The sequence below is a fragment of the Hyperoodon ampullatus genome, assembly GCF_949752795.1.
Source record: "Hyperoodon ampullatus genome assembly, chromosome: 4".
NCBI lineage: Eukaryota > Metazoa > Chordata > Mammalia > Artiodactyla > Ziphiidae > Hyperoodon > Hyperoodon ampullatus.
In genome coordinates this window covers 41,747,378-41,766,857 of record NC_136917.1, presented here as the reverse complement: position 1 = coordinate 41,766,857, position 19,480 = coordinate 41,747,378, and the positions used below count along the sequence as shown (strand labels likewise).

The 19,480-nt window shown below is 42.5% G+C and overlaps 1 protein-coding gene across 2 annotated transcripts in view; it reads left to right on the top strand.

Annotated features, from left to right (window-relative positions):
- ITK (IL2 inducible T cell kinase) overlaps positions 1–12,299 on the top strand; it is a gene marked incomplete at both ends in the record, with an annotated part of 64,673 nt that extends 52,374 nt beyond the window's left edge. For both annotated transcript variants that reach the window (XM_079703942.1, XM_079703941.1), the window contains 8 exons: positions 872–1,005; positions 1,393–1,467; positions 3,078–3,249; positions 3,645–3,861; positions 4,776–4,840; positions 4,922–5,040; positions 8,451–8,608; positions 12,228–12,299. In XM_079703942.1, coding sequence (XP_079560068.1) covers positions 872–1,005; positions 1,393–1,467; positions 3,078–3,249; positions 3,645–3,861; positions 4,776–4,840; positions 4,922–5,040; positions 8,451–8,608; positions 12,228–12,299 — 1,012 coding nt within the window. The remainder of the gene's footprint in view (positions 1–871; positions 1,006–1,392; positions 1,468–3,077; positions 3,250–3,644; positions 3,862–4,775; positions 4,841–4,921; positions 5,041–8,450; positions 8,609–12,227) is intronic.
- Between the last annotated feature and the right edge of the window lie 7,181 nt (positions 12,300–19,480).

The following is a 19,480-nucleotide window of genomic DNA, read 5'->3' as shown; positions in this document are numbered from 1 at the left end:
TTACCTAGAAAGTGACAGAGCTAGAGGGCTGGATGCCAGGTTGTCTTCCCAGTTGGCATCCCTGAGTGCAAAGCTCTAAAGAAATAAAATACCTGGTCCTGTATTTGATGCATTTATAATTTAATCCAAAGAATAACAGAAAAGATACTTTTGACTGCAAGTGAGAAAATATGAATTCTAGCTCTGGCTCTGCTAATAAAACTATCCACCATTTATTGAGTCCTTACTACGTGCCAGAACCTTACAGATCCTTTCACTGGGGGCTTGTCACCTGGGTACCCTCTGCCTAGCACATAGCAAAATTCCAGACTCCCAGGAGAAAATTAAGCATTGAGCATAAGCCACATTGTTTATACAAACAACTTAGGTATAGGGAGCCATCCTTATCAGTCAGAGAATGGTGAGAGCCCTCCTGAAATCTAAGTTCTCAGAAGCCAGCCAAGGGCCAATCTTGCAAGCAGGCCTTTCTAAGGATAGCAGTCAGGGCTGCTATGTTAACTCTGATATACAAAGCCAAATAAGTACGAAGGGGCCAAGATGCTTCCTTAACATATGCTGAAGATTAGTTAAATCCACACAGCAGGGAAGGCAAACATGTGGCCCATACAAGACGACTGCCCATTTTGAGGTTTTGGAAGAAACATCACCAATCCATCATGGCACCAATCCTGAGTCCAGATGCAGCCTCAGAGTCCTTCTTAATACAGCAGCCAAGGCCAGCCTGTCAAGACTGACACACAAGTTGAAATATATCTGCCATCCATGTGAGAGGGCAGAAAACAAAGCTAATAGGAATCTGCTACCTGTAGACATTTCTGTCTCTAAACATTGCCTCTTAATCATCACTGCATTTATGTTTCATTTGTTTAAGTGAGAACAACCCCTGTATAAAGCACTATCACATCAAAGAAACAAATGACAACCCCAAGCGATATTACGTGGCCGAAAAGTACGTGTTTGATTCCATCCCTCTCCTTGTCAATTATCACCAACACAACGGAGGAGGTGAGTTCTAAGGGACAAGGCCAGAGGGGGACCCTCACAGGGGAACTTGGAGAAAAGTGACAAACACCCAGCTGGGTTTCTTCATCTCAGACAAACTGACCATAAATAATAACTATACAAATAGAAAAGGATGCCAAATATTTGATTATATTACATATTCTTCATTAGCAAATTCTGCTGCTGGAATCATGAGATTTCACTACCTGCCCACCTGTGATATTATACCTCTTCTCAGGGAAAATGTAATATCAGTGACTGGGCTTTGGAATTTGTTTTCCAGAATAAAAATAGCTTTTGCATTGGATTATATTTTTTCCTGGTGATTTGACTTGGATGGTTGCTATGATAAAACGCTAATGACTGCCTTTCACTTTGTAATCAACCCAGGCCTAGTCACTAGACTCCGGTATCCAGTTAGTTCCTGGAGGCAGAAAGCCCCGGTCACGGCAGGGCTGAGATATGGTAAGTAGTGCATTTGGGAATGTTATTCATTTGCACTAACTCACATCCCTAGAGGTCTGGGGTAAATTCTGAATGGACTTCCCCAGACGTAAAATGATCTCTGGAGATGGTGTGCATAAATGAACATTTACAATGTGTGTAAGATTACATCTATACGTATGCACATTTATCTAGGTCAAATCAATGTCTATTGGTTTTAGATGACAGTTCATCAATGAAGTGTTTACTGAACACCTACTTTGTACACAGCACTCTGCTAAATGCTATTAGAAAAAAATATTAGAAACCAGTGCTATAGTACTGTGTTCTTGCCTATTTTCTAGAACTTCTGTATCATCTAGTTTGTTAGGTATGGGTCCATTGCAAGTGCTGTAAGCTAGCAGCATCCAGAAATGTCTGTCTGCATAGCACTGTGTTAAATTTTTTTGAATGCTTTTAGGCAGGGCGTGCATCTCTAGGGCCATAGGCCTTACTATTCCTTCTTGTCCTGTGGAACCGTTTCACCCACTTGTGATTTTCTGCCTGCATCCCCTGGTCCAAACTGTGCTGGTCGAGGAGAAGGCTGGTGTACCTTTCATTTTATATCTTCTAGATTGGTGGTTCTCAAGCTTCACTGTGCATCAAAGTTACATAGGATGCTTAAGAAAAGTGTTGACTTCCAGCCCCGACCCAACATTTACCAAAACACAGTCCCAGACAGTGGGGTCCTGGGGTTGCCTTTTCAACAAGTGCCCTAGGTGATTTTGACACAGGGGTTAAAGGGTGATACTTTGAGAAACACTGTGTGGGCTCTCCATCCCTAACCAGCACCATATCTGCACACAGTAGGTGCTCGGTACTGTTTTCTGTTGAGTCTGTGCCTCAAAGAGATAGAAATTGAACTGTTTATGGTACTAGACCAAGCATCAGGAAAGGATAATGCCCCTCAGCCTCCTTATAAAAATAAGATAATTCTAATACCTGTGGAATCCGAATGTGCTCATGTTGGATGGAAGCCCAGATAGTATTTTATGAACCCACTCATTTTTGCCCGTGTGAAAATTGAGACTCGGATCCCCTTTATTCTTTTTTTGAGCATTTATTGAAACCCTACCTATTGCGAGACTGTGTGCTGGCTTGCACCTCTGTACCAGTCCTCTTGGAATCCACCACCTTATCCCTAACCCCTGCTAAGGCCTAGCAAGTGCTATGTACATAATGGATGCTCTTGATGGACAAATGAATGAATGAATGATCAGTTCAAATAAAACTTGCTCTATGTGAAAAATGACAATAAAAATTTTTCAATCAGGTATAGGAAATGGTTGGGACCTTAGAACCCTTTCATTGACTTTCTTTAATATCTCAACTAATGCCATCCTCCTTTCTCTTTCCATGTAATCGTCCCCACGCACATTTTTCATGGCTTTCAATATATATTCCATGTTATTATTTGGGAAAAAAGATACTTTTATCTGTCTATAGTTCTAGGTATACAGGCTTATACCATCTGCCATCTTTGAGTTATATTAACAATAGGCTAACATTCTGTATAGGGCTATATAGTCTCCTGGTAGTCCTATACTTCATATCTACTGCTTGCCAACTTTGGAAAACTCTTTCTCTTCCAGGGAAATGGGTGATTGATCCCTCAGAGCTCACTTTTGTGCAGGAGATTGGTAGCGGGCAGTTTGGGTTGGTGCATCTTGGCTACTGGCTCAACAGGGACAAGGTGGCCATCAAAACCATTCAGGAAGGAGCTATGTCAGAAGAGGACTTCGTCGAGGAGGCTGAAGTCATGATGTGAGTGGCCAAAACAAGAGTATGCAGAGATACCTTGGGAAGGATGTTCTGTGCTATGCTCTTTGAATACCATTCTGATGCCATCTTGTGCCACCTCCCTGCTCAAGTCCAGCGATGGCTTCCCATGGTATGGAGAATAACTCCGAGCTCCTCACTGTGGTCTAAAAGGCCCACCGTGGTCTGGCCCTACCCACTCCCCAATCTCATCTCCTGCCCATCTTTCCTCTGGTTCCATGACATGCCAACCACACTGGCCTTCATTCATTCTTGCATACACCAGCTGAGTCCCTGCATTCTTCAGATCTCAGCTCAATGAGATATTTTTGTTTAGGGGAGGGAGTGTATTTTGGGGAGACTAAACTTAGACCATCTCACCCCTTGCCATTTTTCTTCAGGAAACTCTCTCACCCCAAGCTGGTCCAGCTCTACGGAGTGTGCCTGGAGCAAGCCCCCATCTGCCTGGTGTTTGAGTTCATGGAACACGGCTGCCTGTCAGATTACCTGCGCAGCCAGCGGGGGCTCTTTGCTGCAGAGACCCTGCTGGGCATGTGCCTGGACGTGTGTGAGGGCATGGCCTACCTGGAAGAGGCTTGTGTCATCCACAGAGACCTGGTAAGAGGGTGTAGGGCAAACCCCTACAGGTCCAGGGTGAAGGCGCATGTCCCACTGAAATGTAGAGCTACGAAGACTGGGAATGCATGAATCAATACCAAGGCATAAGCTGTCTTCCTTCCCCTCTCAACTTCTTCCTTCCTCCACCCACTGTGGGATGTCCTCGTGGGACTCAGATCTGGGCTCTATTTCCAGCCCCACCTCTTTCACCCTCTGAGTTGGAGTTTACGTTCTTTCTAAATAAAGCTAACAGCCTCTCCTTCTTAACCTCTCTGTGCCTCCTTTTCCTCTTGGTAAAAATGAAAGAAATTGACAAGCACATGTTTCTCAAAATGTTATCCAAGGATCTACCAGGATCACATTGGGGTGATCCTAGAACCATCCTCAGAATCTCTGGGGGGTTGAGGCTTGGGAATATTCATTTTAACATGTCCCCCCGTGGGATTTGCAGGCACATTAAAATTTGAGACTCATGGATCTTTTCTTGGTAAGGGCTCTTCCAATCGAATTAGGGACCATGTATCATCCCTACTGAGGAATAGTTTTAAGAGAATTAGCAACTTCAACACATTCTTATTTTAGTCAAATGGGTGACAGTTTCTTCATATCATCCCTGAGGTTAACATCAGGTTGCACTGGAGTTTACAGTTGGTTACACAACACCATGGATTTTTCTTCTGATTAGGATCCCAGGAATGAAGATGAAAGACCAGATTTACTCATCCTGTTAAAGGATCTTAACATTCAACTTTCCATCAGGCACTAGTGAAGCTTAATTAGCATTTGTGAAGCTCCTCATTGCTTCTGCACAGCAGCACATGGAAAAGCAAAGGACTGTGATTATAGGAGACTCCTTAATTACTGATTACCCACCAAGTTTTCCTTTCCCTTTCGTTTGCCTGTCTCTGCTCCAGGCTGCCCGGAATTGTCTGGTTGGAGAAAACCAGGTCATCAAGGTGTCCGACTTTGGGATGACAAGGTAATACGGACCTGTGGTGCCGGCAAAGTCTCAGGAATGGGATGCAGGTCACCAGGACACTCAGACGATCTCTCTCCCCAGGTTCGTCCTTGATGACCAGTACACCAGTTCCTCAGGCACCAAATTCCCGGTGAAGTGGGCGTCCCCGGAAGTCTTCTCTTTCAGTCGCTATAGCAGCAAGTCGGATGTGTGGTCATTTGGTAAGTGTCATTCTGGCCCCACTCCCACATGACCTGGGACTGAGGGCCAGCTGTTTTATTTGTCAAATTCAGGCAGCCTTACTTGCCCTGAACACTGGATGGTGAGGGCGTCCCACTGAGAGTCTGTAGAAACAGCTCTGAAAGGAATGAAGGGGCCCTCATTATTGTATCTATTCTTGGACATGTTTGAAATAGGGGCAAAAATAAAAGCAAACACAGGATGCTGGTGATAGCTGCTGTGACATCAAAAGCTGGAGTCAGGAGATTAGAATATGAGCCCTTGAGAGCAGGGATCATGTTTTTTTCAACATTATATTTATTCTCACATTTATTCCCACATTTAACTCTCGATAAAGTATTTTACCCATTAATTCAACAACGATTTATTGAGTATCTACTACATGCTAGGAGCTAATTTAGGTGCTCACAAAGCAGTGGTACATAGGATAGAAAAGGCTCCTATTCTCTTGGAGCCCAGTTTGAAGGGGAGACAGCAACAATCATGTAAACAAGCTAACAAATATGTGTATAAGATAAAGTCAGGTAGCGGTAAGTGCTATGAATAAAACAAAAGAGTAATGGGAAAGAGAGGAACTGGAATGGAGGGAGGGTCTGTTTTAAATAGCAGGGTCTGGGAAGCCTCTCTGAGGAGGTGACTGTTGAGCAGAGAGCTGAATGATGAGAGGGAGCTGTCTCCATTTGAAGGTCCAGGGAACAGTGTCTCTAACAAAGGAAGCAGCAAGTGCCAAAGTCTGGTGTGTCCAAAGAAAAGGGGTACTGACTTAGTGGGAGAACTGTAGGCAATGAAATCGGCAGGCCATGGTAAGGAATTAGAATTTCTTATAAGTGCAAATGGGCAAGAATGAAAAGACAGAATGAATGATGCTGGTGTGGCAAAAAGTACTAAATATTCTTGCTGGATGTGTCCTGTCTTTCTAAGCCATAGTTTTTGCATATTAATGTATACACAAAACTATACTGGACAACCTCTTTGCCTTGGATTGTAAGAAGGATTCTACTTCAGACAGGAATAGTTTAGAGTTTGATGTTGTCCTGCTATGTGAAGGGAAGGTTTGCCAAATATATTGACTAGTAGTAGAAACCAGGGAGAAGAGGGCTAATTAAATCTCTTAGGAGAAGAACTAACTAATCTTCTCCAGCATTTTAGAATATCCATTTCCAACAACCAAGTGATTTTTGATTTTGAGTCCTTCTAAATTGTTCCTTAAAGTAGTTACCCTGTTCAACAGGCCTAACTATGACTTGGTTAGTCAAATTGAAGGTACAGAATGAACTTAAAAGAACAAAAACTGCGCTTGAGCAACCTCCCATTCTCTTTTCCCCAGTGCATATAACTAGGAAGGGTACGGCTGATGTGTGGCCACTCTCTATCGGTATGGCGGGTCATGCTGCACCAAGACAGGTGTCCCAGAAAGAGATGTTTGCAGCCATGGCCACTTTGTCACATTCACCTGCTGACTTGGAATGGGGTTTACTCTGCCACAGGTTGTCAGCCTAGGACTTTGCTGCTGCATATTATAATTAGAGGGTTGAGCTAAAGTCCATCCCTTCCTAGGATATGTCATCTGAAGTGTCCAAAGATGAGACTGACTGATGAAAGCAGAATAGAGGGATGAGAAAACTGGGGTGGCAAACCTCAGAAACAGAAACCTGGATGGAAGAGAGCTTTTGCCTGCCTCAAGGCCACTGGGCTTTGTCACGCATTTTGAGGTTTATCCCCAATTAACTGCACTATTTTTTTTAACATCTTTATTGGAGTATAATTGCTTTACATTGTTTTGTTAGTTGCTGCTGTATGACAAAGTGAATCAGCTATATGTATACATATATCCCCATATCTCCTCCCTCTTGCGTCTCCCTCCCACCCTCCCTATCCCACCCCTCTAGGTGGTCACAAAGCATGAGCTGATCTCCCTGTGCTATACGGCTGCTTCCCACTATCTGTTTTACATCTGGTAGTGTTTATATGTCAATGCCATTCTCTCACTTCGTCTCGGCTTCCCCTTCCCCTTCCCCGTGTCCTCAAGTCCATTCCCTACATCTGCGTCTTTATTCCTGTCCTGCCCCTAGGTTCTTCAGAGCCTTTTTTTTTTTTCCCTTAGATTCCATATATACGAACTGCACTATTTTAAACAAGTCAACTAACCTCTTTGAGCCTTACTCAATTCCTCAATGCTTCACAAGGTTTGCATGAAAGCAGTTGTTTTCCAGCCAGCTTTCCCCCATTTTCCAAAGAAATCTCACTAGAAATCCTGGCATCTTGGGGGTGCTAATTGGTCTTATTTACTGAATTTCCAAAACTCCTGAGGCATTTCTGAGGATCCCTTAGAAATTCTAATCCAGTTGTCTGGGCTAGGGCCCAGGATCTGCCATTGGAACAAATTTCTGAGTTGATTTTTCAAAACTTCAGATGTTTTAGGGATCATACTTTGGAAAACTCTGCCCTCAGGATCCCTGGACTATGCTTTGAAAACCACTGGATTAGGTGATCTGCAAGCTCTGTTCCCACTCTGACAACCTATGAATAGATGAGTACATAATAAAGCTGGTTCTAACATTTCTACTGAGGGCAAAAAAGGAAAAGGGATTAAATCAGAGGTCAAAAATGGACAATCTAAAGATTTTTGCTTGGTTAACACAGTATTTCTTTTAAATCAAATTGAGTTTATATTTTAAAACTCCCAATTTATGACTTATCTTTAAAAAATCAGAAAATGTGGCAATTCAGAGCCCTCATTCCCAGGTGCCCTATGCTGGCTGGAGCTAAATCACAGCTGCCCTTTTGGGGACAGAATTTTTGACCTCCAGTTTTTCACAGTCCTCCCTAGTCCCTATTATGCACACCTCATCCACTCCATTCATCTATATCATGTGTAGACATTTGAGTTTACATCCCCTGAAACTTTTAGTAGTAACATTTGAGTTAGATATAACAAAGGGCTGAGCTTGAACATTCTTCACCACTAGGAAGGTAGGGAGATCACTCTTCTTTAGAAATAGCACAGGCCTAATAAGCCTCAGGTGGCTTTTGATATTGTACTTTCTGGAGGTAGGGACTTGAATCTTTTTTTTTTTTTTTTTTTTTTTTGCTGTTCGCGGGCCTCTCCCTGTTGTGGCCTCTCCCATTGCGGAGCACAGGCTCCGGACGCGCAGGCTCAGCGGCCATGGCTCACGGGCCTAGCCGCTCAGCGGCATGTGGGATCTTCCCGGACCGGGGCACGAACCCGCGTCCCCTGCATCGGCAGGCGGACTCTCAACCACTGCGCCACCAGGGAAGCCCAGGGACTTGAATCTTAATGTCAAGGAGTCTGTGATTTCTAGAGGTAAGTTGGTTTGTTCGCTATTTAGGAACTTTATCACTAGCTGTTTCGATTCACCATTTCTCATAGGTGTGCTGATGTGGGAAGTCTTCAGTGAAGGCAAAATCCCGTATGAAAACCGAAGCAACTCAGAGGTGGTGGAAGACATCACCACTGGATTTCGGTTATACAAGCCTCGACTGGCCTCCTCACATATCTACCAGATCATGAATCATTGCTGGAAAGAGGTCAGTAAAGGAAGTGGTTCCCCGCCCCACTCATTATAATCTGCAATTTCAGGGTCTACCCCCATCCCTGAAGAAAGGAACCCTCTCAGAGGATGAGGCAGTAGGGATGACAAAATAGATTAGCAAGAAAGTGATGTTGAGCATCTATTAACTAAAGGAGTTACTCATCCCTAGAAGAGCTGGCAGGGACCTTAAATGTTATTTGATTTGTAATATAATGTCACAAGCCATCAACATACTGTCAGAAAGGAAGAGTGGGGAAGGCCTATGTCAATTTTTTGAGGAAAAAAACATCTGTGACATCATAAAACCATTAAATATACATGAAGTTAGTTCTATAAACTGGTAAACAGAAGTTCACTGGTGCTGTGAAACTATTAAAATGACTGAATTAAAATTCATTTTATTCATACAACAATTCAGAATGGGAGCCAATTACTCTGCACCCTCCCAGACATCTCAGTTATCCTTGGGTGGCAGGCTATGCCTTAAGCCACATCAGCATGAGTGTTAGATGTCCTTGGGCGAGTTAGCAAATTTTAAATTTCAACCACAGTTGAAAGTTGCTGAATAGAGAATTAACACAAATTCAGATCATGGAAGGGTAACAGGGGGGATTTAAAAAGTATAGGATACTTGGGTTTTATCTCAGTTTTATCATTTCTTAATCATTAATCATGGGCCATTCTCTGAACCTCCTTTTTCTTACTGTAAGATAATTAAATAATGTTTGTTCTGTAAGTTCATAGAGCTTTTGTCATCAGAAACAAAGAAATAAACCATAAAGACATAAAGAAGGGTACAAAACAAATCTAGTCCACTTCTCAAGGATTAAATACTATAACAATTATGATAGCTGACATTTAGTACGTTTTTCTTTTTTAAATTTTTATTAATTTTTTAAATTAATAGACTTGTTTAGAAGTTTTAGGTTTATAGAAAATTTGAGCCAACAGTGCAGAGAGTTCTCCCCTATAAATAACATTTTGCATTAGTGTGGTACATTTGTTACAATTATGCTACCACCACGGACACATTATTATTAACTGAAGTCCATGTTTTACGTTAAGGTTCACTGCTTTTTTTGTACAGTTCTGTGAGTTTTGACAAATGTACATCATGTATCTACCGTTATAGTATCATACAGAATAGTGTCACTGCCTTTAAATGCACTGTGCTTCACCTATTTATCCCTTCCCCTCTTCTTCCCAAATCCCTGGAAACCATTGATCTTTTTATTGTCCAAGTTCTGCCTTTGCCAGAATGTCACATAGTTGAATCATAGAGTATGTAGCCTTTTCAGATTGGCTTCTTCCATTTAGAACTATGCATTTAAGATTCCTCCATGTCTTTTCATGGCTTGAAAGCTCACTTCTTTTTATCACTGAATAATATTTCCATTGTATGGATATACCACAGTTTGTTTATCGATTCATCTACTGAAGGACATCTTGGTGGCTTCCAGTTTTTGGCAGTTACGAATAAAGCTGCTATAAACATTTGTGTGCAAGTTTTTGTATGGACATAGATTTGTAGCTCAATTGGGTAAATATCTAGGGGTGTGATTCCTGGATCATATGAAATGAGTAGTTTCATAACACTATCATATGAAAATGTTTAGCCTTGTAAGAAACTGCCAGACTGTCTTCCAAAATGGCTACCATTTTCACATTCCCACCAGCAATGAGAGTTCCTGTTGCTCCACATCCTCACCAGCATTTGGCGTTGTCAGTGCTTTGATTTTAGCCATCTTAATAAGAATATAGTGGTATCTCATTGTTATTTTAATGTGCAAATCCCTAACATATGATGTTGAGCATCTTTTCATATGTGTATTTTCCATTTGTATACCTTTTTAAATGAGGTAACTGCTTAGATCTTTGCCCTTTTTTTTTTTTTGCGGTATGCAGGCCTCTCACTCTGTGGCCTCTCCCGTTGCGGAGCATAGGCTCTGGACGCGCAGGCTCAGTGGCCATGGCTCATGGGCCCAGCCGCTCCACGGCACGTGGGATCCTCCCAGACCGGGGCACAAACCCGCGTCCCCCGCATCGGCAGGTGGACCCTCAACCACTGCACCACCAGGGAAGCCCTGCCCATTTTTTAATAGGATTATTTGTTTTCTTGCTTTTGAGTTTTAAGAGGTCTTTGCATATTTTGGATATAAGTCCTTTATCAGATATGTGTTTTAAAAACATTTTCTCCCAGCCTATGGCTTATCTTTTCATTCACTTAGCGGTACCTTTTACAGAGCAGAAGTCTTTTACAGAGCAGAGTTGTTAATTTTGACAAAGTTCAACATCAATTTTTTTTTCTTTTATGAATCGTGCTTTTGGTGTTGTATCTAAAAACTCATTGCCAAACCCAAGGTCACCCAGATTTTCTCCTATGTTATCTTCTAGATGTCTTAAAAGTTTTGCATTTTATATTTAGTTCTATGATCCATTTTAAGTTAATTTTTGTGAAGAGTGTCAGGTCTGTGTCTAGAGTCATTGTGTTGCATGTGGATGTCCAATTGCTCTAGAACCGTTTGTTGAAAAGACTACCCTTTCTCCATTGAATTGCCTTTGCTCCTCTGTTAAAGATTTGACTACATTTGTGTGGGTCTATTTCTGGGATCCCAACTCTTTTCCATTGACCTATTTGTCTCTTCTTTCACCAATACCATGCTCTCTTGATTACTATAGCTTTATAGTAAGTCTTGAAGTCAGGAAGTATCAGTCCTCCAAACTTGTTCTTCTTCAGTATTGTGCTGGCTATTCTGAGTCTTTGGCCTTTCCATATGGAGTTTAGAGTTGGTTTGTCAGTATCTACAAAATAACTTGCTGGGATTCTTGTGATTGTGTTGAATCCATATATCAAGTTGAAAAGAAATGACATCTTAACAACAGCAAGCCTTCCTAACCATGAACATGGAATATTTCTCGATATATTTAGCTCTCCTTTGATTTCTTTCTTTAGAATTTTATATTTTTCCTAAAGTAGATCCTATACATATTTCATGGGATTTATATCTAAATATTTTCTTTTTTAGTCTTACTGAGTGCTTATTTTATGTTTCATTTTTATATACAATTTTATTTAATTCTTACAACAATCTTATGAGATTGATAACATTATTATCCCCATTTTACAGATGACAAAACTGAGGTTCAAAAAGGTTAAGTAACCTGTTCAAAGGTCACACAGCTAATGAGTGGAAAAGCTATGATTCAAAAGCAGGCCAGGGCTTCCCTGGTGGCACAGTGGTTGAGAGTCCGCCTGCCGATGCAGGGGACACGGGTTCGTGCCCCGGTCTGGGAAGATCCCACATGCTGCGGAGCGACTGGGCCCGTGAGCCATGGCCGCTGAGCCTGTGCGTCTGGAGCCTGTGCCCCACAACGGGAGAGGCCACAACAGTGAGAGGCTCGCATACAAAAAAAAAAAAAAAAAAAAAAGCAGGCCATATGATTCCAAAATACCTGCTGTTAACAACTAAGACATAATGGCCTCAAATACAATATATATAGAAGCATATTTAAAACTCAGCAGAGGGGATTGCTGTTTAACTCTGGTTTGCTTTGGAATTAGCTATGACACACAAGTACAAGGAAATCACAGAGTTCTTTTCTTCCCTCTCTAGAAACCAGAAGACCGGCCACCTTTCTCCAGACTCTTGAGTCAACTGGCTGAAATTGCAGAATCAGGACTTTAAAAGAGACTCAGTGCCAGGCCACGGGCTGCAGATCCTGAGTGGGGCAAGGAGGTCTTCCCACCACAGAGCATTAAAAGCTGCCACCATCCCAGGACTCCTCAGAGGCAACTGGCCTGTGGCGCCAGTCCCTAAGCTGCCACAGAGGCAGCGGCCTGATAGAGGCGGGCACCAGGCCACAGGCAGGAGGCTCAGCCACTGAACTGGGAGCAGGGCCAGAGCAGCCTGTACCCTTCCTCCAGCCTCTTATCTTGTGTGGAACACAAACCTCAATCGACAGCTTTCAAGCAACATTTCTTGCACTTCTTAGAGAAAGGGAGAGATGGGGCAGGACCCTGGATTATTACCCTTATTGTTATTTTAAACATGGACCTAAAGTTCATGGTCAAGGGATTTTTTATTTGACCTGACAACACAGAATCCCAGGATATGGGGCAAGATGAACAAGGAGCATGACTCTTTTTCAAGCAGAACTAGTGAGTTAATTAAAGTCACAAAGAGTAAGCTCTGCCTCTGTGATGCTGTCAGCCACAGCTTCCTGCCTTAGAGGATGATGGAACAGCTGCCCACATTAGAGGCCGGATATTCTGAGAAGCAGCTTTATGAGGTTTTACTCATAGAGTACACTGCCACCTCTCTCCTTGAAGGGAGCATAAAGGACTGGGGTGAACAATTCTGATCTCACCGCTGGAGTACTGGGTATCTGGTGTCTGGGCAGAAAGAGGGCATCTGATGGTGGAAACACCTGGTACAGGGAAAGGCCTTAGGTTGTAACCACTTGGATGCTCATCTTTACTACCAAGCCAAGCAAGTGACTCTGAGTCCCCTTCTGTGCCGAATGCTTCCACAGGCATCCTGGGAGGAAACCATGGCTTCTGTAAACACTGACTTACTGAGGCCTCCAGGAATCAGTCCTCTCTCTGCATTCTTCCATCCTCATCAACAGAGTGCAGGCTTGTGCTGGAGAGTGCGGCCTGGCAGAGAAACTGAAGCTTGTTTAGGCCCTAGAGATTTGCAACTTTAAGGTTGAGACTTCCAAGTCTCCCCAGATTCTAAGAGTGGAGTAAGAGGTCTGTTCTTGTTCAAGCCATCTGGATGGAAACTGAGTCAGGCACCGAGTGGGGGGCTTCCAAGATGCACAAGGATGCCTACTGTTGACTGAGCACTTGAATATGCAAAGTGAATATGTACTGAGCTACAAGCCTTAACTGCAGAATCTCAGTTCACCCTGAGTTCACACCAGTGCAGTGAGATATTATTATTATTCCCATTTTACAGATAATGGAACTTAGGCTTTGAAAAGCTTGGACACCTGCCTGAAGTGACAGAGCTATGAAGAATACAGCCATCTCTGTCTGACTGCAATGCACAGTTTCTCTATTTTTATTCAACACTGCCTCCTACTGAGGGTGAAAGGGATTGCTGAGGAGGTAAGTACAGTAGAGGGGAAAGTTCTAGAGGGCCAATAAAGAAGCCAACACAGCACCATCAGCAAGTAAAGTTGCTCCTGCATCGACCAGTGTGGCTGGTGGTGTAGCCCTCCAACTTGGAATAGGATCTTTTTTTCCTCATCTGTATCCTCACCTTCATCAGAGTTAATGACTTTGGAGTTACTAAAGGAGTAATTAGCCCTTTGATTCACTCAACCCACCAGAGTCATATTGCATGAAGCAATTTGTAGATGGGCTTCAAAGCAGCTTTAAAAGATTCTCCTGCAGAAGTGTAAATACTTCCTTGAATTATCACTTCAACTTGGAGCTGGCTGCGGTCTTCTTGGACACTTTCTGGGGAAGGGTATCCCTGATGTAAGAGAGATTTAATTTTCCTACAGTGTTCAGGGAAAACTCTTTTTGGATGCTGTTGAAATCAGCTCTTTCTAAAAAATCATGTGATATTTTGACCGGCTGAACATGCAGATGTACAACTTTTAAGTATAATTATTGTGAAACTGGTAGCTTCAAAAAAAAACTATCATTTAGAAGATGATATTTCTCAACTTATCCAAAATCATCCCTGTTTACTTTTTTGGCATTTTGTACATTCTTTTTTGGAACCTTTAATTAGAGATGATTTCTGGAACATCCAGCCTAGAAGGAAAACATCAGAATTGACTGATTTCTGTGGTATGGTTTAGAAAAATTCTCCCTTACATGGTATTATCTTGTACAAGCTCAGAATCATTGAGGCTTTAATTTAACATGTGTCAAGAGGTTACCTCTCAGTGTCTTGCTAAATAGACTTCTGCCTGTTTGGTTTTTGGCTTTCTTTTTCCTTCTCACATTTTGAAAATGGTGCCATGTGCTCACAGGGAATTCCCCTATGCAAAGTTTTGGTTCTAGATGCATTTTATAGATTTTGCATTGTGCCCTTTTGAGACTATGTATTTATATTTGGATAGATTGAATATTTATTAGTGTACAGTGATGGCTAATGTTCACAATTAAAATGTTACAAATATCTCTTATGCTTTGTAAATCGCTCCAAGTTAAGGTTGGGTCTAGCAAATAAAGCTGTGTATTTTAGTAAATAGGGTATGTACAGCCTGGGTCCATATTTATCCCAATGTCAGACAACCAAAAGTTTTCCCCAAATAATAATGGTTACATAGTTTCACATTCCACAGACAAAGACTTTACATCATTAAACATTGTTTCACCAAGTAAATATCAAATGCTTTGTTTCACCAAGTAAATAACAAATGCTTTGTTTCATTTCAAGTAAATATCAAATGCTTCCTGTGATCTCTGATATGCTGGGCTGAGTGCTGCAGAAACGAAGATGAAAAAGACACAGTCTTTACTTTTAAGAAACTCCAGGTATGGTTGGGAAGGCAGACATATAAACAAGTAAAATTATAATACAGCAATTAGAGCAACAACAGAAATAAGGTCAAAGTAGAGAAGAGCTCAGAAAAAGTGATGGAATCTATTGGGCAAAGGGCGACATCAGTGGAAACTTCTTAGAAACTTGCTACTCAAAGTGTGGTCCCCGGACCAGCAACAGCAGCATTACTAGCTTGTGAGAAATGCAAATTCTCTCTCCACCCTGAGAGCCACTGAATGAGAATCTACATTTTAACAAGATCTACAGGTGATCGTCTGCACATTAAAGTTTGTGAAGCACTGTCAAGAAGATATCATCTCTGACTCAGTTTTGAAGATGAATTATGCTTTTTTAAGGCAAGCCAATGGGCAGAAATAAGAGAAATACCTTCCGAGGAAACAAAACATATCGGGAAGCTATTACCAGTTTGCCATTGCTGGGGCATAGGGGCGTGTGTGTGTGTGTGTGTGTGTGTGTGTGTGTGTGCGCGCGCGCACTCTCAGCAAGGGTGAGGATAACAGAAGGGGTAGACAAGTTTAATCTAAGGCTATAAATCTAGACAAGGAGCTAGATTTTAAAACACACAAAAAGTTGGAACTCTAGTTGTAGAGTGGAAAAATGTCATTGAACAAGAAGAGAAGGTCAAATTTGTGTTTAAAAATATATTCTGGCAGCAGTGTGGAGAGTGGATTTGAGAGAGCCAAAGCTGGTGGAAGAGAAACCAGTCTGGAGATGATTTCTGACTTGCTCCTAGTACCAAAGTATTGTTCATACTCATTCTGTCATCTGCTGTGTGGGTGACATGTGGAAATTGTAATTTGGAGTTCTTAAGCCACAGTTGGACAGCAAGGCACAGCTGTTCTCCTCCCTCCTAAAATCCCAGTGAAATAAGGGCTGGGTTATTATAGTTTTGGTGTATTGAGCTCTCCCTGTACCTTTCAGTTCACCAAATGCCCACGTCCACTGCAGGAGCCAGCTCATGCACCCAGAGGACCATCAGGTACCAGTGAGAAAGCCTGTGGCTTCCACACAGTCCTTTGTGGGACTCACCTCTGGGCTTGACTCCCCCTGGCAAATGACCCAGAGAGGAAGCTTCTAGAGCAGGATGGATGAACAGATCGGCTTCTCAGAGAGCATTTATCCTGCAGATCCTACTCTGCCTGGAACCACCCAACACACAAGACCACCACACTCAGGAAAAGGTGGAACATACCCCATTCAGCAAGATGGGCAGTGTGTGTGTGTGTGTGTGTGTGTGTGTGTGTGTGTGTGTGTGTGTGTGTGTGTGTGTGTGTGTGTGTGTGTGTGTATCAGTGTGTCTTCAGTGACTTTGCAATTCTTCCCGTCATCATGAGTAGTTGGTTTCTGGGATGACTGAATCATACAGATACTGTTAGGAGGAGTTTTAGAGATCATTTGTTACCATTCACCTGCTATTACTTGGCACTGTGTCAGGTGTATACGATGAATAAGATATCAGTTGAGGACCAAACACATCATAGTCAAATTAAGATAATTCAAGGCGAGCCTATTTTAAAAGGACTATTTAACACAGTGTGGGTTTAGAAGAACCATAGGAAGTAGTACAGAGGGAAAGAGGAGCCAAGGAGCAGTTACCACCCCTAGGCCCAAAGAGATGAGGAATGGGAGTGGTCCCTTGCTTGTGGAAGCAGAGAGTCACCTGGAGAAAGGTGCCTCGAGAGGAGAGGACACTTAGTGAGAAACAGAGGAAGCCCAAGGCAGAAACACAAGGAGGAGGCTGTGGAATAAATATGCTGGCCCCACTCTCCTCCCTTCCCCCCATCAACTGCTGGGGTTTCTTGTTGGCCAAACCCAACTGGAAACCAGAGGACAAAGAAATCCTAGTAGAGTAGTCCACAGAGGTCAGTCTGCAGGGGCGAGGGCAGGGTGAGAAGAGTGAAGTAGGTCTGGAGGAGCAAGAGAAGATATCCAGGGCTTCCCTGGTGGCGCAGTGGTTAAGAATCCGCCTGCCAATGCAGGGGACATGGGTTCGAGCCCTGGTCCGAGAAGATCCCACATGCCGCGGAGCCACTAAGCCTGTGTGCCACAACTACTGAGCCTGTGTGCCACAACTACTGAGCCTGCGCTCTAGAGCCCGCGAGCCATGACTACTGAAGCCTGGGCGCCTAGAGCTCGTGCTCCGCAACAAAGAGAAGCCACCACAATGAGAAGCCCGCGCACCACAACAAAGAGTAGCCCTGGCTCGCCGCAACTAGAGAAAAACCCATGCACAGCAATAAAGACCAATGCAGCCAAAGATAAAACAAATAAATGTAAAAAAAAAAAAAAAGAGAGAGAGAAGATATCCAGTACACATGCCAACCTTTCTGTAAGAAGTCTCAGGCTAGTAAAAAATCGAACACATAAATAAATACAGTTGATTTTATGCTTTGCAGATTTTATACTTGCAAATTGCCTACTCATTAAAATCTATATGTAACCCCAAAGTCAATTCTTGCAGCCCTTTCACAGTCATTCATGATATGCCCATGTCCAGAGCAGAGAAAAATTTGTCACTCTACATGCACATTCCCAGCTGAGGTCGAACAAGGCAAGGCCCTGCCTTCTCGTTTCAGCTCATACCATATACTAGTGTCTTTTTTGAGGTCTATTTAGTGCCAAATTTTTTGCACTTGTATACATTTTATTGGTCATTTTGCTGTTTAAAGTGACCCTCAAGCATAGAGCTGAGGTGCTGTCTCGTGTAAGTGAAAAAAGGCTGTAATGTATCTTACAAGGAAAACATGTGTTAGATGAGTTTCACTCCGCATGAGTTATAGTTCTGTTGACTGTGAGTTCAATGTTAATGAAGCCACAATACATACGAAACAAGGTGTTTTTGAACAGAAATGTGCATAAAACAAGGTTATGTGTAAATCAGGTGACTTTATTAAACATAACCACTGAATGATGAGAATCAACTGTGATTGCAAAGCACTGCTGTAGGTCATCTGATGGAGCAATGATCACAATCCAGTGAGAGCACAGAGAGTGAAAGTACCCAAGGAAGCAGGGAGGGCTTCACAGAGGAAGTGATATTTGAGCTGTGTCTTAAAGGGTAAATGGGAGTTCCTAAGGAAGGGAAGGTCTGGAAGAATGTTTCAGGCCAGAGAAACCAGCATGCATAAAAACACATCTTATTCCACCTTCTTCCCTTGCATTAATTTTATGTTAGGCTTGGGAACCTTGGGGCCCAAAGCCAGCAGGTGCTGGAGAATCAGTTAAAGGAACCTAGTAGATTATGGTTCCTCACCGCCCAGGTTCACATCTACCCACACCCCTCTCTACCCATCTAGAGCTAACAAGGAGTTCCTGATCCCTTTTCATTTTCTCAGACTCATTTTGACTACAAATGTCTATAAGCTGAGACAAGCTATACAAACATTTACTTGCTTTTCTGTTGTGTATATCTCAAAGCTCTTTCCCATTTAAGATGATGTTTGACCTCTCCAGAAGCTTTGACATGGAAGGGTGGGTGACGGGGTCTCACTTGACAGAAAAGGTAAGTGAAACACAGCATGCTGAGGTTGTAGAGCAACTCAACACAAGTGAGAATAGAACTCAGATTTTATTCCAAGTCCTGCATTCTTCCTAAAGACCACGCCCAAATACAAACCATGGTAATAATAATAAAAACAATAAAAGCTCCCATTTTTTTAAACATCTTTATTGGAGTATAATTGCTTTACAATGGTGTGTTAGTTTCTGCTTTATAACAAAGTGCATCAGCTATATGTATACATATATCCCCATATCCCCTCCCTCTTGCGTCTCCCTCCCACCCTTCCTACCCCACCCCTCTAGGAGGTCACAAAGCACCGAGCTGACCTCCCTGTGCTACGTGGCTGCTTCCCACTAGCTATCTATTTTACATTTGGTAGTGTATATATGTCCATGCCACTCTCTCACTTTGTCCCAGCTTACCCTTCCCCATCCCTGTGTCCTCAAGTCTATTCTCTATGTCTGCATCTTTATTCCTAGTCTGCCCCTAGGTTCTTCAGAACCTTTTTTCTTTTTTTTTTAGATTCCATATATATGCGTTAGCATACGGTATTTGTTTTTCTCTTTCTGACTTACTTCACTCTGTATGACAGATTCTAGGTCCATCCACCTCACTACAAATAACTCAATTTCGTTTCTTTTTACAGCTGAGTAATATTCCATTGTATATATGTGTCACATCTTCTTTATCTATTCACCTGTCAATGGACAGTTACATTGCTTCCATGGCCTGGCTATTGTAAATAATGCTGTCATGAACATCATGGTACATGTCTCTTTTTGAATTATGGTTTTCTCCAGGTATATGCCCAGTAGTGGGATTGCTGGGTTGTATGGTA